Below are 26,065 nucleotides of genomic sequence, written 5' to 3' on the forward strand. Positions count from 1 at the left end.
ATGGCGCCCAAGGCGGCCGCCCTTGTCCTGGTTCTCCTGGCGATCTCAGGTGAGTGTTGTGTGGGTCCCTGGTGCCAGCAGAGAGGGGATGGCAGTGTCCCTGCTGTCCCCTGGGGAATGGGACTGTGTGGGTCCCTGGTGCCAGCAGAGAGGGGATGGCAGTGTCCCTGCTGTCCCTGGTGCCAGCAGGGCGGGGATGGCAGTGTCCCTGCTGTCCCCAGGGGAATGGGACTGTGTGAGCTCTGACCCCAGCTCCCCCTGCAGGCTCCCGGGCCGATGTGAACCCTGATGAGGTGGCCAGCGTGATCTGGAAGTACTTCACGGAGCTGGGCAGCAATGCCAAGGACACGGCGGAGCAGCTGCACCAGAGCGAGCTCAGCAAGCAGCTCAAGTGAGTCCAGCTGCGGGACCGGGGGGCTCGGGGGGCTCGGGGGGCGGGCAGGGCCCGGGGTGGGGCACACAGGCCCTGACGTGTCCCCTGTCCCCAGCACCCTGCTGAAGAGCAACCTGCAGAGCGTCAGCGCCTACGCCGAGGACCTGCAGCAGCGCCTGGAGCCCTTCGCCCTGGAGCTGCAGGCCAAGCTGGCGCAGGACTCGCAGCGCCTCAAGGAGCAGATCCAGCGGGAGCTGCAGGAGCTGCAGGCCAAGCTGGCGCCCTACGCCGACCAGGTGCACGAGCAGATCGGCACCAACATCCGGGAGCTGCGGGCCAGGATGGGCCCGTACGCCGAGGAGCTGCGCTCGCAGGTGGATCGCAGCGCCGGCGAGCTGCGGCAGGCGCTGGAGCCCTACGCGGCCGAGCTGCGGGAGCGCCTGCAGGACAACGCCGAGAGCGTGCAGGCCTCGCTGAGCCCCTACGCCGAGCGCCTGCAGCGGCAGATCGACGGCGGCGTGGAGGGCGTCAAGCAGCGGCTGTCGCCCGTGGCGGACGAGCTGAAGGCGCAGGTGGAGCGGAGCGTGGCCGAGCTGCGGCGCGGGCTCAGCCCCTACGCGCAGGAGGTGCGGGACGGGCTGGAGCGGCAGCTGCAGAGCCTGAGCGCGCAGATGGAGCGGGCGGCCGAGGAGCTGCGGGCCCGCCTGGCCGCCAGCTCCGAGGAGCTGCGAGCCCAGCTGAGCCCGCTGGCCCGGGAGCTGCGGGAGGCGGCGAGCGGCGACGCCGAGAGCCTGCGGCAGCGCCTGCAGCCCCTGGCGCAGCAGCTGGAGCAGCGCCTGGGCCAGAGCCTGGAGACCTTCCGGCAGCAGGCGGCTCCCTTCGGGGAGACCTTCGGGCAGCAGCTGGTGCAGCGGCTGGAGGAGATGCGCGGCAAGCTGGACTCGGGCGCGGCCGGCGTGGAGGATCACCTGGAGCTGCTGGAGAAGGAGGTGCGGGACAAGGTGGCCGCTTTCCTCAGCACCGCCGCGCCCCCGCAGGAATAAACCGCCCCGGCTACACACATTCCAAGCACTCTTGGCCGCTTGCAGTGGCGCAAATAAATCTCCTTGTGATGCACGTGCTGCTCCGTGTCCGTCCTTCCTTCCCTGTCCGTCCTCCCCTGGGCTGGGGTACCTGGGACACCTCAGCTGCTCCGAGGGGGGAACATTACCCCGAATGTGGGCTCTGGGGTGGCAGGGACAGGGAGCAGAGGCGGGGCCAGCTGGGTGGGAGTGTCTGTGGCGGCAGCCAGGTGAGCCCATGGGCGAGCCCAGGCCGCGCTGTGCCCTCACACAGCCGGGACACCCGGGGGACCGAGCCGCGGGGTGCGGCCGAACATCCGCAGCGCGCTGGGGCCGCAGCGGCCACGAGGGGTGGGGATCGGTGGGTGGGGGACAGATCTGCCGGTGGGGGACAGATCTATGGTGGGACACAGATCTATGGTGGGGGACAGATCGGTGGGTGGGGCACAGATCTGCCGGTGGGAGACAGATCTATGGTGGGGGACAGATCTGCGGGTGGGGGACAGATCTGCGGGTGGGGCACAGATCTGCGGGTGGGGGACAGATCTGCCGGTGGAGGACAGATCTGCGGATGGGGGACAGATCTATGGTGGGGGACAGATCTGCCGGTGGGGGACAGACCGGTGGGTGGGGCACAGATCTGCGGCTGGGGACACTCGCCTGGTCCCCGCAGCGCAGCAAGGGAGCTCGGCGGGTCACCAAGAGGGAAAGGGGACTGAGGGGCTCTGCCGGCAGGACGGCACAGGACGGGACGAGGTGAGCGCTGCCCGGAGCAGCCTCACGTGTCGCCGCAGGCCGTGCCGGGCAGGGACCGCGCGGACTTTGGTGCCGCAGCAGCGCTGCCGCCCGCTCGGCGCTTCACCCCGGCCTTGGCCCCGCGGCCCCGGTGCCCGGGCTCGTTCCCGGGAAGAACCGAGGCGGAAAGGAAAGGAAAGGACACGAGCGCGGCGGGGACCGGCGGGAGCGCGGCCTCGGAAGGGGAAGGTGCGAGCCCGGCCCGCCGATCCCCGTCCGCCCCGCACTGCCCGAGCCGGGCTCGCCCTCCCGCACCCGCCGCGGGGCTCGGGGCTCCCTTCGCGTCCCGGTGGGAGCGGCACCGGTGTCCCCGTCCCCATCCCGTGCCGCGATCCCCGCGGGGTGCAGCGAGCGCCGCGGGCCAGGCCCAGCCCCGTCCCCCGAGCCCGGGGGGCAGCGGCCCCCAGGTCACCCGGCCGGACCTCCACGTTGTGTTTACACGGAGTGAGGTCCAAAACGCCTTCCCGTCCCAAAGCCGCCTTATCGGCCGCTCCTCGGCCGCCCCCCGAGCCTACATAAGGGCGGGCAGCGGCCGCCTCCGGCCGGGAGGGACGCGGGAGGCGACCCGGGCCAGGTGAGGGGCGGGGGGCTTTGAGTCTGTGCGGCCGGAGGAGCCGGGCGTGACTCCCGCCGAGCTGTTCCGGGACCCACGGGTGTCATGGGGAACCGCAGGGGTTTTTAGGGAGCTGCGAGTGGACCCCAGTTCATTGCGGGGAGCGGCGAGGGGCGCGCAGCCCCCGTGAGCACTCGGACGGCTCTGTCCCCTCTCCCGCAGCCCGAGCATGCTGCTGAAGGCCGCGCTGCTGCTCTCGCTGCTGGCCGCCTGCCCAGGTGGGTGCGGGCCCGGGCCGGGCTCAGGGGTCCCCCCGGGGGCTGCGGGGCAGCAGCAGCGGCAGCAGCGGCAGCGGCGCTCCCCCCGCAGTGCCCCCGGCCGAGGCGGCGCAGAGCGGGCTCTGGCGGTACCTGAGCCAGCTGACGGGGGACAAGGACAGCCTGGAGCGCGGCCACAGCAAGCTGGGCAGTGACAGCGCGTGAGTGCCGCCCCGCTCCCCGCCGGGCAGGGCCCTATGGGGGGGAACGGCGTTTATTAGGGTGCGGGGCGCGAGGGGGCCACGGGGCGGTCACTCGGGGCTCTCCCGTGCAGGAACCTGAAGGAGAGCGTTCAGGATGGGCTCAGCTCCGTGGGGGGACTCCTGGAGAAGCTGTCCCCGCTGGGCAGGGGCCCGCAGCCCCCCCGGCTGGGGGAGGACCCGGGCAGCCTGCGCAAGGCCCTCCGCAGGGAGCTGGACAGCCTCCGCCTGCAGCTGTCCCCGTACGTGGACGAGGTGCACCAGCAGGTCGGCAGGCAGCTGGACGAGCTGCGGCAGCAGCTGCGGCCGCTCACGGAGGAGCTGCTGGACCAGGTGTCCCTGCGGGCCCGGGAGCTGCGGCGGCACCTGGTGCCCAGCCGGGAGGTGGCCGCGCAGCTCCTGGGCGGCGCCGACGAGCTGCAGCGCTTCGCGGCTCACTACGGCGACAAGATCGCCTTCCACACGGAGCAGGTGAAGGACATCTTCCGGCCGTACGCCGAGCGGCTGCTGAGCGAGATCCACCGCAACGTGCAGGAGCTGCACCGCGGCGTGGCCCCGCACGCCCGCGCCAGCCCCGAGCAGCTCAACCGGCACATCCAGGAGCTGTCGGCCAAGCTGGCCCGCAACGCGCGGGACCTGCACCGGCAGATCCAGCGGAAGCTGGAGCAGCTCAAGGCCAAGCTGAGCCTGTACCCCGGCGGGGCCGCGGCCGCCCCGGGCCGCTCCCGGGAGGCGCTGGCGCGGGAGGTGCAGCGGCGCGTGGAGGAGTTCCGGCGGGACGCGTACGCGCAGATCCGGGCCTTCACCCGGGCGCTGGACCAGGAGACCGAGGAGATGCGGCTGAAGCTCAGCGCCCGCCCGGAGCCGCCCGAGGGGCCGCCGGACGCGCCGCCGCCGCCCGTGGAGGATCTGCGCGCGCGGCTGGACGCGCTGTGGCGGGAGCTGGCGCTGAGCCTGAGCGAGCGGGGCGGGGAGGGCGCCGGGGAAGGCCCCGCGGGGGATCCCGGGGAAGGTGGCGGGGAGGATCCCGGGGAAGGCCCCGCGGGGGATCCCGGGGAAGGTGGCGGGGAGGATCCCGGGGAAGGCCCCGCGGGGGATCCCGGGGAAGGTGGCGGGGAGGATCCCGGGGCGGACCCCGGGCGGCTCCGGCGCTGAACCCCAATAAAGGCGCCGCCATCGCGGCCCGCGCGCGTCACGTGATCCGCCCGAGCCGCGTGCGCCGTGACGTCATCGCCCCGCGCCACCGGCATGTCGGCCCTCGGGGCCACCGCGGCGGCGGCCGCGCCCGCCGGGGCCCTGTTCCGGCCCCTGAGCGCCGAGGACGGCGAGCAGCAGCCGGCAGAGATCGAGTCCCTGTGCATGAACTGCTTCCGCAACGTGAGGGGCCCCCGGGGGCCGGCCAGCGGCGGCCTGCGGGGACTGGGGGGCACCGGGGCCTGCGGGGGCCCAGGGAGAGCAGGACGGGGGCACAGGGGCCCTGGCTGGGATAGGGGACAGGGGGAGAGCGGGACAGGGGCACAGCGGCCCTGGCTGGGATAGGGGACAGGGGGAGAGCAGGACAGGGGTACAGGGGACTGGGTGAGAGCAGGACAGGGGTGTGCAGGGACTGGGGGGCACCGGGGCCTGCGGGGGCACAGGGAGAGCAGGACGGGGGCACAGCGGCCCTGGCTGGGATAGGGGACAGGGGGAGAGCAGGACGGGGGCACAGGGGGCAGGGGAAGAGCAGGACAGCGGTACAGGGGACTGAGGGAGAGCAGGACAGGGGCACAGCGGCCCTGGCTGGGATAGGGGACAGGGGGAGAGGAGGACAGGGGTGTGCGGGGACTGGGGGGCACGGGGGTTCTGTGGGGTCACGGGGAGAGCAGGACAAGGGGTGTGAGGGGCCAGGGCTGGTACGGGGTCTGTGGGGTCAGGGGATGCACACCTGTGTGGGCCAAGATCGGGGTGGGCAGGGGCTGCTGGGGGGTCCCGGTGGGGGCAGGAGCGAGGAAGGACCTGCTGGGGGCCACAGCTGCTCTCGGAGTAGGGGGCGCTGAGAGGGGTTTCCAGGAGCTCCTGGGGGCTGGGGGAAGGGTTTGTGGGGCAGGCTGGGGAGGGACAGGGACCTGCCCGTGCCGGAGGTGCTGTCAGGGCCATGGCCCCAGGCTCGGCTTCCCACAGAGCCCCTCGCTGCCCCCGCAGGGAGTGACCCGGCTCCTGCTCACCAGGATCCCCTTCTTCAAGGAGATCATTGTCAGCTCCTTCTCGTGCCCCAGCTGCTCCTGGTCCAACACGGAGATCCAGGCAGCGGGCAGGATCCAGGAGCAGGGTGTGCGCTACACCCTGGCCGTCACCTCCCGCCAGGTGGGCACTGCCCTGCCCTGCCCTGCCCTGCTGAGGCCCAGCACCTGCACATCCCTGCAGGAACGGCTCTGGGGTCCCCCTGTGTGCCAGGGGAGGCTCAGGCTGCTCCCTGCTCTGTGCAGGACATGAACAGGGAGGTGGTGAAGACCGACTGTGCCTCAGCCCGAATCCCAGAGCTGGACTTTGAGGTGCCTGCCTTCAGCCAGAAGGGAGGTGGGTGAACGGGGCAGTGCCTGGGGGGCTCCTGGGGGTCCCTGGGGTCTGTTTGTGGTGTTGTCAGCTCTGTGTTCTTGCCTTGCCAAGTGCTCACCACCATCGAGGGCATCATTGACAGAGCTGTGGCAGGCCTGGAGCAGGACCAGCCCGCCCGCAGGGTAAGGCTGGAGAGGGGAACTCCTCAGGGATGGAGAGTGCTTGGGGTGTCCATCCCCTGCCCCTGGTGCGCCCAGGGCTGCTGGGGACAGCTCTGGCTGTGCCACAGCCACCTCTGCCAGCAGCTGAGCCCCGCCTTGGGGTGTCCCCGTTTTGAGGGCTCTGTGGTTCCGTGTCCCCTTCCAGGCAACAGACCCAGAGGTGGCCAGGAAGATAGACGAGTTCATTGGGAAACTGAGGCAGCTGAAGGAAGTCAGCTCCCCCTTCACCTTTGTGAGTGCTCAGGGCAGGGCAGGCCTGGCAGGGGGGGCTGCAGGGAGGGCAGCTCCCTCAGGGCTCCTTGTCCTGCAGATCCTGGACGACCCCTCTGGGAACAGCTTCGTGGAGAACCCGCGGGCGCCGCAGCGGGACGAGGCCCTGCAGGTCACTCACTACAGGAGGAGCCCGCAGCAGTGTGCCCTGCTGGGCCTGCAGGTGCCTGCAGCAGCCCCTGCTCCTTGTCCTGCTCCCCGGAGCCCCAGCAGGGAGCAGGAGCTGACTCTGCTGCCCTTGCAGGGAGAGGAGGTGGACGCGACGCCGCCGGACGCTGCCGAGGACCTGAGGGACGAGGTGGGGGCAGCTGCAGTGTCAGGGACACCCAGGGACACTCAGGGCTGCTGCAGGGTCAGGGACACCCAGGGACACCCAGGGCAGCTGCAGGGTCAGGGACGCTCAGGCCAGCTGCCCTGGGCTGGCTGGCACCTTCAGGCTGCCCCTTCCCTCCCCAGGTGCTGCAGTTCAACACCAACTGCCCTGAGTGCAACGCCCCGGCCAGCACCAACATGAAGTTAGTGCGTATCCTTGCTCAGCGCTGGGGGCTCTGCGTGCCTGGGCTCTCCCTGCTGCTCCACAGGCCTGAGGCAGCTCTCAGCTGGGGCCTGCTGGGCTGCAGAACTGTCTCAGGGCTGCTCACAGCTCCCCTCAGTGGGGTCCTGCCGTCCCTCGGCTGCTGCTTGGATGTTTGCCTTGACTCTCTGGCCCAGAAATCCCCCACTTCAAGGAAGTGATTATCATGGCCACCAACTGTGACTCCTGTGGGCACAGGACCAACGAGGTGAGCTGGGCAGAGGGCAGGGAGTGGAGCTCTGTGCCTGTGTCCCTGAGCTCTGCTCCCCACCTGGGCTGCTGGGGAGGGAGAGACTGCACTGGGGGCTTTCTGCTGGCTGCTGAGGCCACTGTCCCAGCTGTGGAGAGGCCTCTGGGCTGCTGGGCTGAGCCTGTTAAAGCACAGGGGAGGGCTGGGTGTGAGCTCACTGCCAGCTGTTCCCAGGTGAAGTCTGGAGGAGCCATTGAGGCACAGGGCACCAGGATCACGCTCAGGATCACGGACCCTTCTGACATGACACGGGATATCCTGAAGGTGCAGCGCCCAGGGTCCCTGCCCTGTCCTGCTGGGGGGTGTGGGGGCCCAGCATGGGCTCACGGGGGTCTCTCCTCCGCAGTCAGAGACGTGCAGCGTGGAGATCCCCGAGCTGGAGTTCGAGCTGGGCATGGGAGCGCTGGGGGGCAAGTTCACCACGCTGGAGGGGCTGCTGAAGGACATCCGGGACCTGGTGAGTGCTGCTGGGGGGCTCAGCCCCCTGGCTGGCCCTGCTGGGGGGGCTGGCTGCCTCACAGCTGCCTCACCTGCCCTTGCAGGTGGAGAAGAACCCCTTCACCCTGGGGGACAGCTCCACGGCCAGCAGGACAGGGAAGCTGCAGGAGTTCATTGGGAAGCTGCAGGACGTGAGTTTGCTCCGGGTTGTCCGTGCTCTGCACGGGTGCGGGAGGTGCTGAAGGAGTAGGAGGAGCCTTAATGGGATGTGCTGTGTTCCTGCAGATCATAGAGGGGAAGGCCCAGGCTCACTTCATCATGGACGACCCTGCAGGCAACAGCTACCTTCAGGTACAGCCCTGAGCCCTCGGGCTCCGTGGGCACTGTGGGGGGTTCATTTCCCTGGCACGTGGTGGCAGTGGGGGTCCCATTGGAGCTCTGGGCACCAGCAGATGCTGGAAGCCCTGCTGGCTTTGTGGGGGTGCCCAGGGCACCCAGCCCGGGGCACAGGGGAGTGCAGGAGCTGTGCCCTGTCCCCACAGAACGTGTACGCCCCGGAGGAGGACCCGGAGCTGAGCGTGCAGCGCTACGAGCGCACCTTTGAGCAGAACGAGGAGCTGGGCCTGAACGACATGAGGACAGAGGGCTACGAGGCAGAGCCGGCCTCGGGCCGGTAGCGGGGCAGCCCAGCCCTGCCGCCCCTGCCCCAGCTGGGACCAGGACCTGTGTGGGGCCAGGGCTCCTGTGCCCTTCCTGGGCCGGGGAGCTGCTCCTGCCCGCAGCAGGGGCTCGGGGCCTCCCCGCGGAGCTGTGCCGTGAGCCGCTGCTGCTGCTGACTTGGGGCACGGGGTGGCTCCCCAATAAAGCTGATTGAAAACGCTGATGGAGTCGTGTCCTCCTGCTGCTCCGTTCATAACCGCGACTGCCGCCTGGCCACGCCCACGGCCCCGCCCGCAGTTCCATTTATGGCATTGGCTGATGTTTGGACACGCCTACAGCCCCGCCCACAGCTCCATTTATGGCATTGGCTGCCGTTTGGACACGCCCACAGCCCCATCCTCTGCGCCATTTATGGTATTGGCTGGCCACACCTACAGCCCCGCCCACAGCTCCATTTATGGCATTGGCTGCCGTTTGGACACGCCCACAGCCCCGCCCTCTGCGCCATTTATGGTATTGGCTGACCACACCTATAGCCCCGCCTCCCCCCATTTATGGTATTGGCTGACCACGCCCTCAGCCCCGCCCCCGCTCCACTTATGGCATTGACTGACATTTGACCCCACCTAAAGCTCCGCCCCTACTGGATTTATGTCATCAGCACCCTTTGACCACGCCTACAGCTCCGCCCCACTCCATTTATGTCCTTTCCGTGGCCTGGCCGCGCCCATCCCGCTACAACTCCATGTATGGCAGTGGCCACGCCCATCTCAGCCCGCCGCGCTCAGGCCCCGCCCTTTCCGCCGGCGCCGCCGTTTTGCGTCAGAGCGCGATGGCGGCGCCGGGGCTGTCGAAGGCCGAGTACCTGCGGCGGTACCTGAGCGGCCCCGCCGAGCCCGGCCCGCCCCGCCGCCGCCGCAGGAGGAAACCGCCGGGCGGCACCGCCAGGGGCGGGTGAGTCCCGGGGAAAGGGGGGCAGCAGGCGCGGCCCTGTGCGCTGCCCGGCCTTGGGAACCGCCCCGAAACCCCCGCTCCGAACCGAGCCCCAAGACCCCTTGGTCGGGATCCTCCCCGGGGCTGCCCCGCCGCGGATCCCCCGGTCCCCCCGAGCTGCCCCGCCGCGGATCCCCCCGTCCCCACGGGCCCTGACCGTGCCTCTCCCCGCTGCCAGGATGCGGATCGTGGATGACGATGTGAGCTGGAACAGCATCGCCGCCGCCCCGGAGAAGGAGGAGGAGGAGGACGAAGGGGACATGCCTGTGGTGAGCGGGGAGCCCCGGCAGACACCCTCAGTCTGCTCTGGCGCTCACCTCGTGTCTCCCTTGGGGAGGAACTCGCTGGAGCGCCTCTCCCTGCCCTGTTGGGGCGGGTTCTGCCTCGGGGGTGGGCACACACCTGCAGGAAGGAGGGAGCTCCCTGCGGATCCTGGCAGCCCGTGCTCTGCGGGCCAGCACGGGGCTCTGTGCTCCGGAACCGCTGCTGGAGCAGGGCACAGGGACTGGCACTGCTGCTGCCATGTGGGCAGTGGGAGCTGTCCCTTTTGCTGAGCCCCTGGTGCTCGCTGCGTGTTTGCAGGTGGCAGAGTTCATTGATGAGCGCCCCGAGGAGGTGAAGCTCATGGAGGAATTCCGAACAAACTCCAAATGGAAGCTCCTGGGAGGTGAGAACAGCCCCTTCCACCCTGTCTCCTAATGCCTGGTTTCTCCAAACCATGATGCAAGTTCAAAATAACCCTGGAGATGCTGGAGGGCTGCTGGGCTGTGCAGAGCCCTAGTAATGGTGGTTGCAATTGTTTTCCCTCAGATGAGGACTCACAGAGTTCGGATGTGTCGGGATCTGCCAAGTCTGCCTCGAGGTACGGGGGGTTAGTGCTGGGGCTCAGGGCTGCAGCACCCCAATGAACCCACCTTCACAAGCTGTTCCCAGCTCTGGGGCCCTGCTGTGTTTCCAGACAAGCCAGGCACGAAGGGAGCTCACTGTCACCTTCTCTGCCCTCACAGGCGGCGGCGCCACGACTCCCCAGAGCCCTCGGCCCCAGCAGGGAAACACAACGGCTCCCTGGGGCTGTCTGCTCCCAGGAGACAGAGACACGACAGCCCTGATGTGTCCCCTCCCCGGAGACAGAGACACGACACCCCTGACCCATCCCCTCCCAGGAGACAGAGACACGACAGCCCTGACCCCTCACCTCCCCGGAGGCAGAGACACGACACCCCTGACCCATCCCCTCCCCGGAGGCAGAGACACGACGCCCCTGATGTGTCCCCTCTCCGGAGACAGAGACATGATACCCCTGACTCATCCCCTCCCAGGAGACAGAGACACGACAGCCCTGACCCATCCCCTCCCCGGAGGCAGAGACACGACGCCCCTGATGTGTCCCCTCTCCGGAGACAGAGACACGACACCCCTGACCCATCCCCTCCCAGGAGACAGAGACACGACACCCCTGACCCATCCCCTCCCCGGAGGCAGAGACACGACACCCCTGACCCATCCCCTCCCCGGAGGCACCGTCACAACACACCAGACTCGTCACCTCCCAAAAAGCAGCGTTGTGACACCCCAGATCTGTCACCTCCCCGGCGGCGGCGGCGTCACGATACCCCTGACCCCTCCCCTCCCAGGAGACAGAGACACGACACGCCAGACTCGTCACCTCCCAGGAGACGACGTCCTGGCACCCCAGATCTGTCACCTCCTCGACGGCGACAGCGTCACGATACCCCCGACCCATGTCCTCCCAGGAGACAGAGACATGACACCCCAGATCTGTCCCCTCCCCGGAGACAGAGACATGACACCCCAGATCTGTCCCCTCCCAGAAGACAGAGACATGACACCCCAGATCTGTCCCCTCCCCGGAGACAGAGACATGACACCCCAGATCTGTCCCCTCCCCGGAGAGAGAGGCACGACACCCCAGATCTGTCCCCTCCCAGGAGGCAGAGACACGACACCCCAGATCTGTCCCCTCCCCGGAGACAGAGACATGACACCCCAGATCTGTCCCCTCCCCGGAGGCAGCGTCAGGATTTGTCACCTCGCAGAGAGAAGCCGGGGTCCCCGAGCGGGAGGAAGAGCAGAACGAAAGGTGAGTGTCACACGCTGTGTCCTGGGGACCTGCTGGGATCCACACTGCCAGGTGAGTGCTGGGGGCTGCTGCTCCGCTGGCACAGCTGGCACAGCTGGCAGTGTCTGTTCCTGTGGGCACAGCTGGGTTGTATTTGTGCACAGCTGGGTGAGAGTTCGGCCAGCCTGCAGTGCCTCAGCTGCAGCCTGGGCTGTGTGCACAGCGAGCCCCCGAGCCTGCTCCTCCTGGGGCAATCAGCAGCCCCACACTCTGATTTATCTCCTCCTGGGGCAATCAGCAGCCCCTCACTCTGATTTGTCTCCTCCTGGGGCAGTCAGCAGCCCCTCACTCTGATTTATCTCCTCCAGGATGGGCAATCAGCAGCCCCTCACTCTGATTTATCTCCTCCAGGATGGGCAATCAGCAGCCCCTCACTCTGATTTATCTCCTCCAGGATGGGCAATCAGCAGCCCCTCACTCTGGTTTATCTCCTCCAGGATGGGCAGTCAGCAGCCCCTCACTCTGATTTGTCTCCTTCAGGATGGGCAGTCAGCAGCTCCTCACTCTGATTTGTCTCCTGGGGGAGTCAGCAGCCCCTCAGTCTGATTTATCTCCTCCAGGATGGGCAATCAGCAGCCCCTCACTCTGATTTATCTCCTCCAGGACGGGCTTCTCCCACCCAGAGGGACCAGCAGAGGTCACGGAGCCCCCCGGAGCACTCCCCACACCACCGGGATGCCAAGGGCTCTCCCAAGAAGGTAAAGGTTGTCTCTTTCCCTTCCAGCTGTGGAAATCCAATGCTTGACAAGCTGGGGGGGTTCTTGGCTCTAACAGGGCTGTCCCTGCCCTGTCCCTGTGGTTTGGGTCACCCCTCGTTCTGGCTGCCCCTCTCAGCCAGCTGTAATGGGATTTGTGTGTTCTCCAGGCTAGCACCATGTCATCTGGAGCCAAAGCGGGCCTGGTGTCGGCCGATGTGCTGCAGAGGGAGAAGCAGGAGCTCAAGAAGCACGAGAGGAGCACCAGGCACCTGGAAGGTGGGAGTGGAACAGCCCAAGCCACAGCTCACTCCTCTGCTCTGTCAGGCCCTGGCACTGGGATGCTGCTGGGAGCATCCCTGAGGAGCTGCAGCTGGAGACCTTGGCCAGGGTCTCTGTTCCACTTGGGGATTTCAGAGCAATGCCAGGGAGGTCACAGGGAGTGGGAAATGCTTCTCTGCAAGTCTGAGGGAGCTGATGGATAGTGAGAGCTCAGGGTCTGTGTGGGGCAGCAGGGAAGTCTGAGATCCTGCCTGGATTTGGGTGGCAGGCTCTTTGGGAGATTAGGACAAGCAGAAGAGAAGTCCCAGTTAGTCATTGAATTGTCTGGAGATGATAAAATGTTCCAGAATTGTGACTTGAGGCACGTGTCCCCTCCAGAGGAATCCCGGAACGCTCAGACCGTGTTCCGAGACAAGTCTGGCCGCAAGAGGAACCTGGCCCAGGAGCAGCTGGAGCAGAGGCTGAAGGCTGAGGCAGAGGCCAAGAGGGAAGAGCAATATGCCAAGTGGGGAAAAGGGTGAGGAAAGGACTCCAAAGCACATTCCTTGGGCCTCCCATGTCCTGCTGTTAGTTTGGGTCTGCTGCCAGACTGGTGTTGTGCTCTGAGGTTGAGCCTGGGAGCAGCGCGTGTTCCACGTGTGTGAAAGCCCTTCCTGTGCTGGAGGTGCTTGGGGAATGCTGAAAGCCCTTCCTGTGCTGGAGATGCTTGGGGAATGCTGCAAACCCTTCCTGTGCTGGAGATGCTTGGGGAATGCTGCAAACCCTTCCTGTGCTGGAGGTGCTTCGGCAATGCTGAAAGCCCTTCCTGTGCTTGGGGAATGCTGAAAGCCCTTCCTGTGCTGGAGGTGCTTGGGGAATGCTGAAAGCCCTTCCTGTGCTGGAGGTGCTTGGGGAATGCTGCAAACCCTTCCTGTGCTGGAGGTGCTTTGGGAATGCTGCACAGGCAGTGGGGATTGAGGGGTGTGACCCCTCCTGCACACTGAACCACTCCCAAGGAGCAATGGCTGGGGTTTGGGTGACGCAGTGTGTTTCCCAGGCTGGCACAGGAGAGGCAGCAGCAGCAGAACGTGGAGGATGCAGTCAAGGAGATGCAGAAGCCCTTGGCCCGTTACATCGATGACCAGGACCTGGACCGAATGCTGAGGGAGCAGGAGAGGGAAGGAGACCCCATGGCTGCTCTCATCAAGAAGAGGAAGGCCAAGGAGAACAAGGAGAAAGGTTTGCCCCTGGAACACACCTGTTTAGGGTGTCAGCAGTGCAGAAATGCAGCTGCTGTTCAGTAAACTGCCAGGGGGACTTGTGGACCCTCTGGAGTTCCTGGCCTGTTACCAGGAGCAGTTGCATGAGTTGTTGTCTGGGAGGGCAGGCCCTGCTGACTGAGGACTCAGCACTTTGTCACAGTGAACCCCTGGCAGCTGGAGCTGGCTGCCAGGAGCCTCTGCTCTCCACCTGCAGAACCTCCTGGGTGGGTGAGGGTGTGGCCACCTGGCTGTGCTGAACACAGCTCCTCTGCTCTTTGTGTTCCAGAAAAACCCAGGTACAAGGGACCAGCACCTCCCCTCAACAGGTTCAACATCTGGCCCGGGCACCGCTGGGACGGTGTGGACAGGTAATGTTCCTGTTGGAATAACAGTGACAATAAAGGGGTTCTGCTTCAGGGCATTGCCAGTTATGGGCTGAGTGAGGGGGTTGGCACTGGAAGGTTGAGTGGGTGCCGTTAGTAGCGGGTGATGGCACAGATGGGACAAGGGAGGTGAGGCACTTCAGAGGCATCTGCTCTCGGTAAGCACAGATCCGGGTGGAGACTGAGCCAGGGTGAATCAGGGCAGAGGGTGCAGGGCTCAGGAGAGCTGGGGGCAGCAGCTGCTGTCACTGGGTGTCCCTTGCAGGTCCAACGGCTTCGAGCAGCAGCGCTTCGCCCGCATTGCCAACAAGAAGGCAGTGCAGGAGCTGGCCTACAAGTGGAGCGTGGAGGACATGTAGGGACAGCTCCTGCAGTGCCCCACAGGCACCACCTCTGCACAGCCCTGAGGAGTGGCCTGCTCTCCCTGCAGCCTGCCCTGTGCTCAGATCTCCATCTGCTGAGAGGCCAGGCTGGATTTCCTGGCAGCCAGAGCCTCCAGCTCCATGAGACGACACTGTTTCTCGTTTGTTTTCTAACAAACTTCTGTTCTACACCAAATGACTTCTGAGGGCAGCTCCCAAGTCTTCAGGTGTCCTAAATCTCAGGTGCAAATCTGCTGAACGCTTGGGCTTGGGAGAGTGACCCTCGTGCTGTGGGTCAGTCTGCTCCAGAACTCAGGTTAAGTGGAACTTCTGAACTTCTGTCAAGTTTATGCAGTTACTTTGCCATGTAGATCCCAGAGTCACCAACGTGCAGGAAAGTTCAAACTCAGCTTCTCCTGACCCTGTGCAAGCAGGAAACTGGGCAGGGAATGCTGTGGCACTAGAAGTGCTGCATTGGGCAGCAAGATCTTCAGGAGCCCCAGCAGTTCTGCAGGGCTCCATTTCCAGTGGAAGTAAATGCCACTGGAAGTAAATGTGGAGAGTTAGGACTTAAGACCTGGAATTGCTTCCCTCACAGTTTGGAGCAGCTGCTCCCCCCAGACCCCTCTGGGTTTGGGGCTGATCTCAGCACTTGGCTCGCTCCAGTGGGAGGTGTAACAACCCTGGGATCAGATTTGTCTGTCTCAGAGCTTCCCTCAATCCCTGTGTGCCAGAAAGCACTTGTGGAAATAAATACAGTTGTTCTTGCTGAGGTCCCAGGGAGCAGGGATGAATGCAGCAGCAGTTTCCATGGAGATGTCTTGGCTGCAGCAGTGCAGGGCAGGGCAGGATCACCCTTTCCAGGGATTCTCCAGCCCTGGGAGGGCTGTGGGTGGGAGGGACAGCAGCACAGTGTGCTCTGGAGTGCCAGACTCTTGGGACTTCCCTGCTTTTCATCCCTGTGTCACATTTCCAGCAGCCCTGGAATTGGTGTGTTCACCTGTAAATAAACCCTTTCTTTTTTTACTTGATTCTGCGTGCTGGTGCTTTTTCCAAGGCAGCTGAACCATTGCCAGCCCTGCTGCACCTGCTGGGCAGGAGATGGTTTGGAGCAGGGGGTGCTGGTGTGAGGTGGCAGCACGTTTCCCGGCAGCTGTTTCCAGTTGTGATTCCCCCTTCTGTCACCAAGGCCCTGTTCCACTCCCCCCTGTAACCTGAGGCAGCTGCAGCCTCCACAAGAGCAGTTCCACTTGACACATTCGTTTTTGCTCTCACTTAATCTGAGTGCTGCTGGAGATGTGAAGAACCTGCTGTGGAATGATTGGATTCGCCCTGGTGGGCAGAGCTGGATGCTGCTTCCTTCCCCACCTGCCTGGTGACAGTGGCTGCTCTTGCAGAGCCACAGCTGCCAGCGGCTGCCTCGTGCCACTCTTGGGACTGTGGGCTGCTCTTAAGGAGGAAAAGCACTTTTAAATGCTGCTACTAAACAAAATGTGCTGAAAATGGCATCAGGTTCTGCTCTTGCAGCTGACTTGGAAGGCTGGGGTTTTAAAATTTTAGAGGCACTGCCCTGGGGGCCTCCTTGTTCATCACAATGCTGCATTTGTACATCTGTTACTTGTTTGCTAGCAGATATTGTACTTTTAAGAGATATCCGTGAGGAAAGGGGGGCTCACGTGGTGAACACCTCCCTCCCTGATCCCATCCCGTGTGCTGCCCGGGGAGAGGGGAGCTGGGTTTGTCCCTGTGCCCTTGTTCTCCATCCCACACGCCCTGTCCCTGCTGTGGCCTTGTCTGAGCAGTTGGCAAACGCCGAGGGATCCTGTGGGATGAGCTGGGTGATGGAGATGGAGCAGTGACACCAGCTCTGGATCTCTTCATTAGTGGTTCTGGAAGGGCAGAGCCCCGGTCTTGGCATCGAGCAGCAACTTTGATTAGCTTTAACCCAAAAAAATGAATATTAAAATCTTAATTTAATTTAAACCACTGTCATTCACAGTCATGGCAAACAGCAAGCAGAGTAATTATTATGCAAATGAGACAGATAGAAAAATGATTAATAATTGCGCAAATTAAAAATTATTGTAAACATCCTGCGAGTGGTGATAAGTCGGGGAGGAGCGAGCGGGGGAGGCAGCGGGGCTCAGCCACCTCCTGCATCCCGATTTCCTCATTAGCAGCAGCAGCAAACGAGGAGCCCGGGGCTGCCTGGGGGAGCAGGGCCGGGCTGGGGATGAGCTCCAGCTTCTCTGTGCTGTGGGGAGAGCTGGCTTTAACCATTCCCCCTGCCCGGAGAGCCTGTGCTGTGTGTGTGTCTGTGTGTCCCTCTGCAGCCTGCCGGGGATGCCCGCAGTGCTCCCCACCCTGGAGCTCCCCCCGACAATCACCAGCTGGTTTGTCTGCTGCTTCTCCCTAATTGCACAGCCCTGTTTCCCCCTTTTCCTTTAGTGCTTTTTCCAGGGATCAGGGTCATTCCAGTCCCTCTCTAATTGCACAACCCTATTTCCCCCCTTTTCCTTTAGTGCTTTTTCCATGATCAGGATCATTCCCGTCCCAGGCTCTTGTTTCTATTTGCACAGCCCTATTTTCCCCCTTTTGTGCTTTTTCCAGGGATCAGGATCATTCCCGTCCCAGGCTCTTGTTTCTATTTGCACAGCCCTATTTTCCCCCTTTTGTGCTTTTTGCACGATCAGGATCATTCCAGTCCCAGGCTCTCGTTTCTCTCTATTTGCACAGCCCTATTTTCCCCCTATTTCCCCCCCTTTTGTGCTTTTCCCAGGGATCAGGATCATTCCAGTCCCAGGCTCTCGTTTCTCTCTATTTGCACAGCCCTATTTTCCCCCTATTTTCCCCCTTTTGTGCTTTTTCCATGATCAGGATCATTCCAGTCCCAGGCTCTCCTGGCTCCTGGGCTTCCAGGGGCCCCGCTCGTGTCAAGGACGAGCAATTAACCCGGCCTCGCGCAGCGTAATTAGATTTTTGTTGATGAGCTCGTGGTAATGTGTTTAGTTTAGATTAAGAGCTTAATTCCTGGGGTGTGACACAGCCTGTCTCTGGGAGCCCACGGGAGTGGGGCTGGTGCTGGGAGGGACCCTCGGCCACCACCCTGCCCGTGTGTCACCTGTCCCCAGAGGTGACAGTGGCTGCTCCCCCAGCTGCCTCCTGCCTGTTGTTTTTTTAGCAGCTCCAGCAAAGTGGTTTTTGGCAGCGCTGTGTTATTGCTCCGTTTCCTGCTGAGTTCTATTATTTTTTAATTAAAAAGAGCCCGAGATTTGTCATTTAACGTCTCTCTAAGCAGCAGCAGCAGCTCCAGGTTGTGGGTGCTCGGCAGAGCTGGCGGCTCCCTGAGCCATCCTGGGCTCCCAGCACGGATCACCTGGGCATGGGGGCACAGTGGGGCTCCCCCAGGCACAGACACCCCCTCTGCCTTTTGGGGATGAAGGGTTTTCCCTGGGGACTCCATCCCACAGCAGGGCTGGCACTGAGAATCCCTGAGACTGGCAGGTTAGTGATTGTATATGCATATGTGCACTTTCCCTAATTATGGAATAATTAGGGACACGCAGAGATAAAAATTACTAATAATATTTACTCTAGACTCTATTTTTTTTCAATAACCTCTCTCTCTCTTCCTCCTTCACCGAGTCTTGGTGGAAATAACTTTGCAGATCCCAGCTAATGAATATTTGTAAATGCAAGAACATTCGGCGCCGGAATATCCAGAGGGCATCCTCTCTCTGCCTTGTAATTTTTTTTCCACCCGATATTTAATATTTATGGTTCCACAGGCTCGTGAATAAAGAGCCACACGCAAACCCCCAGGAGCTCGGGGGCCGGGATATTTATGGCGCTTCCTCTTTTCCTTTTCAATTACAAAGACACCTCACATAATTAAGTGCTAATAACCTTGTTAATCTAAAATTGATACTCTTTCTCCTGGCTATCTCTTAATAGAATTAAAAACAGATTAATAATCAAGGGTAGGAGAAGTTGCACGGGATGCAGGAGAGGGGGCCACGCTCCGGAGCTCTGGGGAGCCAGGCTGGGATGGATGGGCAGCACCAGGCAGGGCTGCCAGGGAGCTCTGCTTCCCCCGTGCTCTTTACACAGCTTAAATTTTTAAGACAAACAGCCATGTAACACCGTCTCCTAATGAAACTGTTTTATGTTAATTAATTATGTATCAAGGCTCATTTCCATGCGCGGCCCGGCTCCGCTTCCCCTCCGCCGAGCCTTTGATCTGTCAGAGGCTAAACGGGAGATAAATAATCAAATGGAGAGGCAGCCTGGATGGAAATAAACACGGCTTAGATGTGTTAACTGGAGGGTGAGCAGGGCCTGGTCATGGAGCTCAGGGCTCAGGCACGCTCGGCTGGGGAAGGGTCTGTGCCTCAGTGTCCCTGGGACAGCACCCTGTCCTGTGCCTCAGTGTCCCTGGGACAGCACCATGTCCTGTGCCTCAGTGTCCCTGGGACAGCACCATGTCCTGTGCCTCAGTGTCCCTGGGACAGCACCGCGTCCTGTGCCTCAGTGTCCCTGGGACAGCTCCGGGTCCTGTGCCTCAGTGTCCCTGGGTCACCCCTGGGGACAGCACCCTGTCCTGTGCCTCAGTGTCCCTGGGACAGCACCATTTCCTGTGCCTCAGTGTCCCTGGGTACAGCACCCTGTCCTGTGCCTCAGTGTCCCTGCAACAGCACCCTGTCCTGTGCCTCAGTGTCCCTGGGTCACCCCTGGGGACAGCACCCTGTCCTGTGCCTCAGTGTCCCTGGGACAGCTCCGTGTCCTGTGCCTCAGTGTCCCTGGGATAGCTCCGTGTCCTGTGCCTCAGTGTCCCTGGGACAGCACCATGTCCTGTGCCTCAGTGTCCCTGGGGCAGCACCCTGTCCTGTGCCTCAGTGTCCCTGGGTCACCCCTGGGGACAGCACCCTGTCCTGTGCCTCAGTGTCCCTGGGACAGCTCCGTGTCCTGTGCCTCAGTGTCCCTGGGATAGCTCCGTGTCCTGTGCCTCAGTGTCCCTGGGTCACCCCTGGGGACAGCACCCTGTCCTGTGCCTCAGTGTCCCTGGGTCACCCCTGGGGACAGCACCCTGTCCTGTGCCTCAGTGTCCCTGGGACAGCACCCTGTCCTGTGCCTCAGTGTCCCTGGGTCACCCCTGGGACAGCACCCTGTCCTGTGCCTCAGTGTCCCTGGGACAGCACCCTGTCCTGTGCCTCAGTGTCCCTGGGATAGCTCCGTGTCCTGTGCCTCAGTGTCCCTGCGTCACCCCCGGGGACAGCTCCGTGTCCTGTGCCTCAGTGTCCCCGCAGCCCCCCTCCAGCAGAGGATGTGGGAACAGCCCATCCCTTCTGGAAGGGATGCAGGTGGGCACCTGTGCCCTGGGGATCGCTCACAGCCAGCGGCGGGGCAGGGGGCTCAGGGCACAACAGGGACCCTCTGAGCTGCTGGGAAGGGGTGGGATGGCCCTGAGCAAGGATGTGCAAGGCCCTGAGCAAGTGAGCAACACGTGGTGGTCACTCAGGGGTTGGATTGATGATCTGGGAGGTCTTTCCCAAACGGAATGATTCTGTGGTTCTGCGGAGAAAAGGCAGCAAAATCTCCCACGTGTCACCTGTGGGCAAGCTAGGAAAGGAGATTTAGCAAGAAAACCCACAGAAATCAGGCAGAGAGGGTGCTGCTGCACTCTGCAGAGTGGAATTTGCCTGCCAAGGTCCTCCCTGTGCCTCTGTGGCTGCAGACTGGGATTCCCTGCCCGGCCCTGGCGTGGCTCAGCATCCTGCCAGCCAGCTAATCAGGTCAATGCATTTTTAACGGGGCATAGGAAATCTTTATATTTTCTGTCAGGCTCATTCTTCTCCCCCGTCTCTCTGTGGGGGCTGAATTATTTAATGCAGAATACCAAGCAGGGCTGGTTTCCCCGCGCTGGCTGCTGACTGTGCATTTCAGGGCTGCTGAGATTGGCAGTGGCTGCGCTCAGCCAGCCCGGGGGAACCCGAGCAGCAGCACAGCACCTGCCTGCAGCCAGATTTATGGAGCACCTCGGGTCCTTCAGCCGTCTGAACTGCTGGGACAGCTTTGGAGGAGGGATGGGCAGTGCCTGAACAGTGCTCACAAATCACAGCGTGCCCATGTCCCTAATCCACCTCTGTGGGCAGTCACAGCATCAGCTGGAGTTTGGGGGTGATGTCCATGCTGGAGAGGAGTTTGGGGTGATCTCCACAATGGGGAAGGAGCTTGGGATTGATTTCCATGCTGGGAAAGGAGTTTGGGACTGATCTCCATGCTGGAGAAGGAGTTTGGGGTGATCTCCACAATGGGGAAGGAGCTTGGGATTGATTTCCATGCTGGGGAAGGAGTTTGGGACTGATCTCCATGCTGGGGAAGGAGTTTGGGATTGATCTCCATGCTGGGGAAGGAGTTTGGGATTGATCTCCATGCTGGGGAAGGAGTTTGGGTTTGATTTCCATGCTGGGGAAGGAGTTTGGGTTTGATCTCCATGCTGGGGAAGGAGTTTGGGATTGATCTCCATGCTGGGGAAGGCTGGGAGAGCAGAGCAGGACGCCAGGGGATGCAGCAGCCTCAGCTCAGCACATCCCTGCTCTGGGGCACCACGATGGGCAGGGCTGGGGTGGCAGGAACCCGTGGGCAGGGCTGGGGTGGCAGGGACCCGTGGGCAAGGATGGGCAGGGCTGGGGTGGCAGGGACCTGTGACAGCGGGCACAGCTCGTGTGTGGCCGGGAGCAGCCCTGGGCACTCACACACAAAGGGCTGGCTTGTGTATCGGGGTTTATCTCTGCCATTAATGGCTTTCTAAATTGGTGGCAGTGGAGCAAAAAACCCAATCTGAACTCGGAGCATGCATGATTACTATTGTAATAACCTTGGCTAATAAGAATATGATGTGGTGTTAGGCTGGGAAAGAAAACACATTTCTCATTAGCTTTTTGATTAATTACTCCACATAATTTCCTAGGGGGACATGCCTGGGACTGATTGCCTTTGCTTTTGACGTGTGGAAGTGGTTTACCTTAAGTTAATAATTTTCTCGGTGACATTTTAATGGCAGGCCTCAATTAATCTCCAGTCACGGGGCAAAGGCCAGGCCCTGCCATCCCCTGGGGGCTCAGGGCACCCCCCTGGCCCACCCTTGCCCAGGACAGGGCACAGCAGCTGCCTGGGGGTCAGTGTCGGGGTCAGCCTTGGGCAGCCCTTGGCAGAGGTTTGGGCTCCACACGTCATGCTGGGGCTTCTCAGGGCTTTGAATACTGGGAATGGAGCAGCTGAGCAGCCCAGTGCTCCCCCAGCACTGCCAGGGATCCAGCTGTTCCCAGGCAGATGTTTACATGGCCTGGAAGCACCGATTTCCTCCCGTGCCTTATAATATAAATATTTTACAGGAGCTAAAATATTCAACACTCGTTTGATGTTGCCACATGGAGTGGGATCAAATGAGGGTGGGAAGGAGGGGAAAACAGGAGAGGGGAGCAAGCAGAGCCTCATTTGTTTCCCTGCCTGGAAATGGGATGATGCTGCATATTTCTGCATCAGGAATCACCCAGAACAGCGATCTCTGCTCCCCAGCAGGTGCCTGCCTGGGGCAGCTCTGCAGGGCATCCCTGCTGGGTTTGGGGGTGGGTCTGTCCCAGGGGCTCCTCCTGCACCTGGGGTGAGCACTGTTTGTCCCAGGGGCTCCTCCTGCACCTGGGGTGAGCATCGTTTGTCCCAGGGGCTCCTCCTGCACCTGGGGTGAGCACTGTTTGTTCCAGGGGCTCCTCCTGCACCTGGGATGTGCATCGTTTGTCCCAGGGGCTCCTCCTGCACCTGGGGTGAGCACTGTTTGTCCCAGGGGCTCCTCCTGCACCTGGGGTGTGCACTGTTTGTCCCAGGGGCTCCTCCTGCACCTGGGGTGAGCATCCCATGCCCCAGGGGCTCCTCCTGCACCTGGGGTGAGCATCCCACACCCCAGGGACTCCTCCTGCACCTGGGGTGAGCACTGTTTGTCCCAGGGGCTCCTCCTGCACCTGGGGTGTGCATCGTTTGTCCCAGGGGCTCCTCCTGCACCTGGGGTGAGCATCCCATGCCCCAGGGGCTCCTCCTGCACCTGGGATGAGCACTGTTTGTCCCAGGGGCTCCTCCTGCACCTGGGGTGTGCATCGTTTGTCCCAGGGGCTCCTCCTGCACCTGGGGTGTGCACTGTTTGTCCCAGGGGCTCCTCCTGCACCTGGGGTGAGCACTGTTTGTCCCAGGGGCTCCTCCTGCACCTGGGGTGTGCATCGTTTGTCCCAGGGGCTCCTCCTGCACCTGGGGTGAGCACTGTTTGTCCCAGGGGCTCCTCCTCCCAGGTGCATCCAAAACCCACCCTGCACTCTGCAGCTGAGCCCTGCTCTATGCAAACTTTAAAACATGGCCAGGCCCAGCCAAAGTGAAGTTTCAGGGTAATTCCAGGCCTTTCCCTGCCATTCCTGGGGCTGGTGCCTCAGTGCTGGGCTGGAGGGATGGGGATGTGGGTGGGCACGGCTGGGCAGCACCCTGGGCATGCTCACCTGGGGCAGGTGCTGGCTGGGAGGAGAAGAGGCAGCGATATTTATGTTTCCATCCAAATGCATGGATCAAAGCTGACACTTTAATCTGCTCAACAACATCTCAAGGATAAAAAAGTTGCAGGCAAATCACAGGCCTAAATTGGTAATATATTTCTGCTTGTCAGTTGACAAATCACTTTACAAACCCCTTCTGCATCTTCCCTCAGTCCCTGCTTTGCTGCTTTGGGCTGTGCCAGCCTTCATGCCTGGCATTTGCTGTTTGTGCCACGCTCCTCCTCAGGAGGGAGGCGCTGGGGCTCAGGGCAGGCTTTGGCAGCAGCTGGGTGAGCTGGGGCTGCCTGTGCTCAGCTTTTCTGCCTGTCCCAGAGCAGTTTCACTCCCATTTCACTGCCCAGCGAGGTGGGGCCGTGCCCAGCCCAGCCCAGCGTGGTGATGGTGGCACGGCAGCCCTGTGGGTGCAGGCCAGGCTCCAGTGGGGAGCCACGAGTCCCTGCCAGACCCGGCTCAGAGCAGAGGGATCCTGCAGGGACACAGCAGCACTCCCTGCCAAGGCCTTTTTCTGCCTTCACTTCTTTTTATTGAGTTTCTTTTTCTCTTCTTTCCCTCTCCTGGCCAGTGCCAGGCCGAGTTGATGAATTATCCCAATATATATTCTGTCTGGAAAGAAAACACATATCATATGTATCTTTGACAAGTTATTATTCTTCCTTATCAGAATATGTGTGCATCCAGCCCGGCCATAACTCACCCCCGGCGGGATCCAGCCCTGCTGGGATGCTCCGGGTGCAGGGAGGGGCCCGGGCGGGGGCGAGAGCGCCACGTCGAGCTGGTGCGGCGCCTGCCTCACCTCCAGCTGATTGCTGCAAATTAAATTTCACGCCAATGAGCCGGAGGAGGCGGCGTGCGGCGCAGGGGGAGAGGGGAGGGTGTGGGCACGCTGCGGGGCTGGCACAGCTCCTGCCCTATGGGGGCACTGGGGGCCTGCCTGAGCCCCTGGGCTGGCCCTGAGCCCCCCAGCCCCTCCTGCCCAGTGCCCTGAGCCCCCCAGCCCATCCTGTCCATGGCCCTGAGCCCCCCAGCCCCTCCTGCCCAGTGCCCTGAACCCCCCAGCCCCTCCTGCCCAGTGCCCTGAGCCCCCCAGCCCATCCTGTCCAGTGCCCTGAGCCCCCCGGCCCATCCTGTCCATGGCCCCTGGGCTGGCCCTGAGCCCCCAGCCCATCCTGCCTGACCCCTGTGCCCCTGCCCCTACAGCGGCAGTGCCAGGGTTGGGCAGAAATCAGAACTCAGAGATCAGAGATCAGAGATGAGAAATCAGAAATCATTCCCAGACGGTGAGCAAATATTTCGAGCTGCTCCTCCTGCAGTGACAGCCTCAGGCCCTGCAGTGAAGCCCAGCAGCAGCACAGGGCACGGGGCTGGGCTGCTCGGGGTGCAGGGTGGGCTCTCCCAGGTGGATCCATCCAGGTGTGCCTGGATGCAGGGCTGCCAGCAGCAGGAGCGCTCCCATCCATCCATCCATCCATCCATCCATCCATCCATCCATCCATCCATCCAGCCATCCATCCATCCATCCATCCATCCATCCATCCATCCATCCATCCATCCATCCATCCAGCCATCCATCCATCCATCCATCCATCCATCCATCCATCCATCCATCCATCCATCCATCCCCACTGCAGAGCCTTTATTGTTGGACTTATTAAGATAATAACTGCTCCATCTCTGCCGGTTTGAAACATGATCTAATAGGAATCTTACAACAAAAGTTGCCAAGCAGCCAGGCCAGGATTTACTAATAGACTCCGAGCGTGCTGTAACTGAGATGGAAATTAATTTAGTAATTAGGAGATTAATAAATGGAGCAGAGCATATCCTCTCCTTGAAAGGCCAGGAGGAAGCTCTGGGATGTGGCATTCCCGTGGAGCCTTCACGGGAAGTGCTCAACTCTTTAATCTCCACGTTTCCTCCCGGCTCTGGGGCGAGGCTGCAGGAGAAGCTGTGCTGCTGCCTCATTTTCTCTTAAATCCCATCCTCTTCCCCAGCTGTTTGTCAGAATTCTTTTGTCTACACAGACACCTGAGCCTGGCACCAAGGAGAAAATTCCTGATGCACCCCTGCAAGCGCCTGAATGCGGGCCAGCGGCCGCGCTGGGAGCACGGGGGGAAGGAGGGAGTGGTGCTTTGAGCCTGCCCCTCTTTGTTGCTGCTGGTTCTGCTCAGCAGCAGCTGTGCATCCATATTTATTGAGGGGAAGGGAAGGAAAACCGTCGGGAAGTGGAACATTTGTAATTATCCGGGCAGCTCGGCCGGCGTGGGTGCACAGGGGATCCAGGGAGCCCTGGGTCACCCCGAAGGGCAGAGGGGAAAGGTGGGGTGTTAAACATGCTCTGAGCACTGCAGGGGGAAAGGGATTGGGGTGTTAAACATGCTCTGAGCACTGCAGGGGGAAAGGGATTGGGGTGTTAAACATGCTCTGAGCACTGCAGGGGCAAAGGGATTGATGCACAAGGGGAGCTGGTGGCCTCCTGCCCTGTGGCCCCTTGGCTGGGGTGAGGTGAGAGCTGCTTCTCTCCCTGAAACGCTGTTGGGAACAAAAGCTGGGGTGGGAGATGGTGATGACAGGGGATCTGGCAATAATTCCCTGGGTGGGAGATGATCAGTGACAGGGGATCTGGCAGTAATTCCCTGGGTGGGAGATGGTCAGTGACAGGGGATCTGGCAATAATTTCCTGGCTGTGCTCAGAGCATGGCCAGAGTGGGCATCAGGAGGGAGATGCCAATGCTCTGAGGGCACAAGATGCCCCTGCACCCCGGGTACCCCTGGGCCAGGGGCAGGAAATGGAGCCCAGGACACCAACAGAGCTGGCAGCTGCTCCCTGCTGGCATTTCCAGAGGGGAATGTGATCCCTTACAGATGCTGATAAGGCTTCTGAGCGAGGGCAGGAGTTGGAGATGAAGGGGAGTGTATGTCTGCCTTTCTTCTCCCTCGCTTTTTCTCTCCCCTGCTATCTCCAGCACAGCCTTGCAAGAAGAAAAGCTTGTGGGCATCTGTGCTTTGCCTCTGCCTTCCCTGGGGACCATCAATATGCAGGGGCTGTTACCTGGGCAGGGGCCTTTCCCTCTGTTCCTCAAGGTCACGGCAGGAGCTCCTGGCTGCTGAGGAGGGTCCTGGAGCAGAGC

The 26,065-nt window shown here is 62.1% G+C and overlaps 4 protein-coding genes across 4 annotated transcripts; all 4 read left to right on the plus strand.

Annotated features, from left to right (window-relative positions):
• Positions 1-1,416, plus strand: APOA4 (apolipoprotein A4). The gene is made up of 3 exons (XM_058041145.1): positions 1-49; positions 265-391; positions 489-1,416. The coding sequence occupies exons 1-3, from the start codon at positions 1-3 to the stop codon at positions 1,414-1,416; spliced, it is 1,104 nt and encodes a 367-aa protein (XP_057897128.1).
• Positions 1,417-2,005: 589 nt separating this feature from the next.
• Positions 2,006-4,454, plus strand: APOA5 (apolipoprotein A5). Its single transcript, XM_058041146.1, has 5 exons — positions 2,006-2,057; positions 2,170-2,803; positions 3,005-3,060; positions 3,152-3,258; positions 3,321-4,454. Exons 1-5 carry the CDS (start codon positions 2,006-2,008, stop codon positions 4,452-4,454), a joined length of 1,983 nt encoding a protein of 660 aa, XP_057897129.1.
• A 93-nt stretch (positions 4,455-4,547) lies between these two features.
• Positions 4,548-8,470, plus strand: ZPR1 (ZPR1 zinc finger). The gene is made up of 14 exons (XM_058041321.1): positions 4,548-4,676; positions 5,481-5,642; positions 5,765-5,855; positions 5,946-6,016; positions 6,201-6,287; positions 6,366-6,488; positions 6,570-6,623; positions 6,782-6,848; positions 7,037-7,107; positions 7,324-7,413; positions 7,496-7,606; positions 7,692-7,778; positions 7,873-7,938; positions 8,130-8,470. Exons 1-14 carry the CDS (start codon positions 4,548-4,550, stop codon positions 8,262-8,264), a joined length of 1,344 nt encoding a protein of 447 aa, XP_057897304.1. The 3' UTR covers positions 8,265-8,470.
• Positions 8,471-9,079: 609 nt separating this feature from the next.
• Positions 9,080-14,423, plus strand: BUD13 (BUD13 homolog). Its single transcript, XM_058041320.1, has 11 exons — positions 9,080-9,201; positions 9,419-9,509; positions 9,823-9,907; positions 10,051-10,102; positions 10,248-11,341; positions 11,984-12,078; positions 12,246-12,354; positions 12,736-12,874; positions 13,394-13,575; positions 13,885-13,966; positions 14,247-14,423. The coding sequence occupies exons 1-11, from the start codon at positions 9,080-9,082 to the stop codon at positions 14,338-14,340; spliced, it is 2,145 nt and encodes a 714-aa protein (XP_057897303.1). The 3' UTR covers positions 14,341-14,423.
• Positions 14,424-26,065: the final 11,642 nt, after the last annotated feature.

Source organism: Melospiza georgiana, chromosome 27 (assembly GCF_028018845.1).
Source record: "Melospiza georgiana isolate bMelGeo1 chromosome 27, bMelGeo1.pri, whole genome shotgun sequence".
NCBI classification, from domain to species: Eukaryota; Metazoa; Chordata; class Aves; order Passeriformes; family Passerellidae; genus Melospiza; species Melospiza georgiana.

Coding starts and splice junctions, on each gene's coding strand:
- APOA4 (XM_058041145.1), top strand. CDS start 1: ATGGCGCCCAAGGCGGCCGCCCTTGTCCTGGTTCTCCTGGCGATCTCA. Junction 50..264: donor GGTTCTCCTGGCGATCTCAG/GTGAGTGTTGTG, acceptor CTCCCCCTGCAG/GCTCCCGGGCCGATGTGAAC. Junction 392..488: donor GAGCTCAGCAAGCAGCTCAA/GTGAGTCCAGCT, acceptor CCCTGTCCCCAG/CACCCTGCTGAAGAGCAACC.
- APOA5 (XM_058041146.1), top strand. CDS start 2,006: ATGGGGGACAGATCTATGGTGGGGGACAGATCTGCCGGTGGGGGACAG. Junction 3,061..3,151: donor GCTGCTGGCCGCCTGCCCAG/GTGGGTGCGGGC, acceptor CTCCCCCCGCAG/TGCCCCCGGCCGAGGCGGCG. Junction 3,259..3,320: donor GCAAGCTGGGCAGTGACAGC/GCGTGAGTGCCG, acceptor GGCGTTTATTAG/GGTGCGGGGCGCGAGGGGGC.
- ZPR1 (XM_058041321.1), top strand. CDS start 4,548: ATGTCGGCCCTCGGGGCCACCGCGGCGGCGGCCGCGCCCGCCGGGGCC. Junction 6,624..6,781: donor CCGAGGACCTGAGGGACGAG/GTGGGGGCAGCT, acceptor TTCCCTCCCCAG/GTGCTGCAGTTCAACACCAA. Junction 7,414..7,495: donor TGACACGGGATATCCTGAAG/GTGCAGCGCCCA, acceptor TCTCCTCCGCAG/TCAGAGACGTGCAGCGTGGA.
- BUD13 (XM_058041320.1), top strand. CDS start 9,080: ATGGCGGCGCCGGGGCTGTCGAAGGCCGAGTACCTGCGGCGGTACCTG. Junction 10,103..10,247: donor TCTGCCAAGTCTGCCTCGAG/GTACGGGGGGTT, acceptor CTGCCCTCACAG/GCGGCGGCGCCACGACTCCC. Junction 12,875..13,393: donor TATGCCAAGTGGGGAAAAGG/GTGAGGAAAGGA, acceptor TGTGTTTCCCAG/GCTGGCACAGGAGAGGCAGC.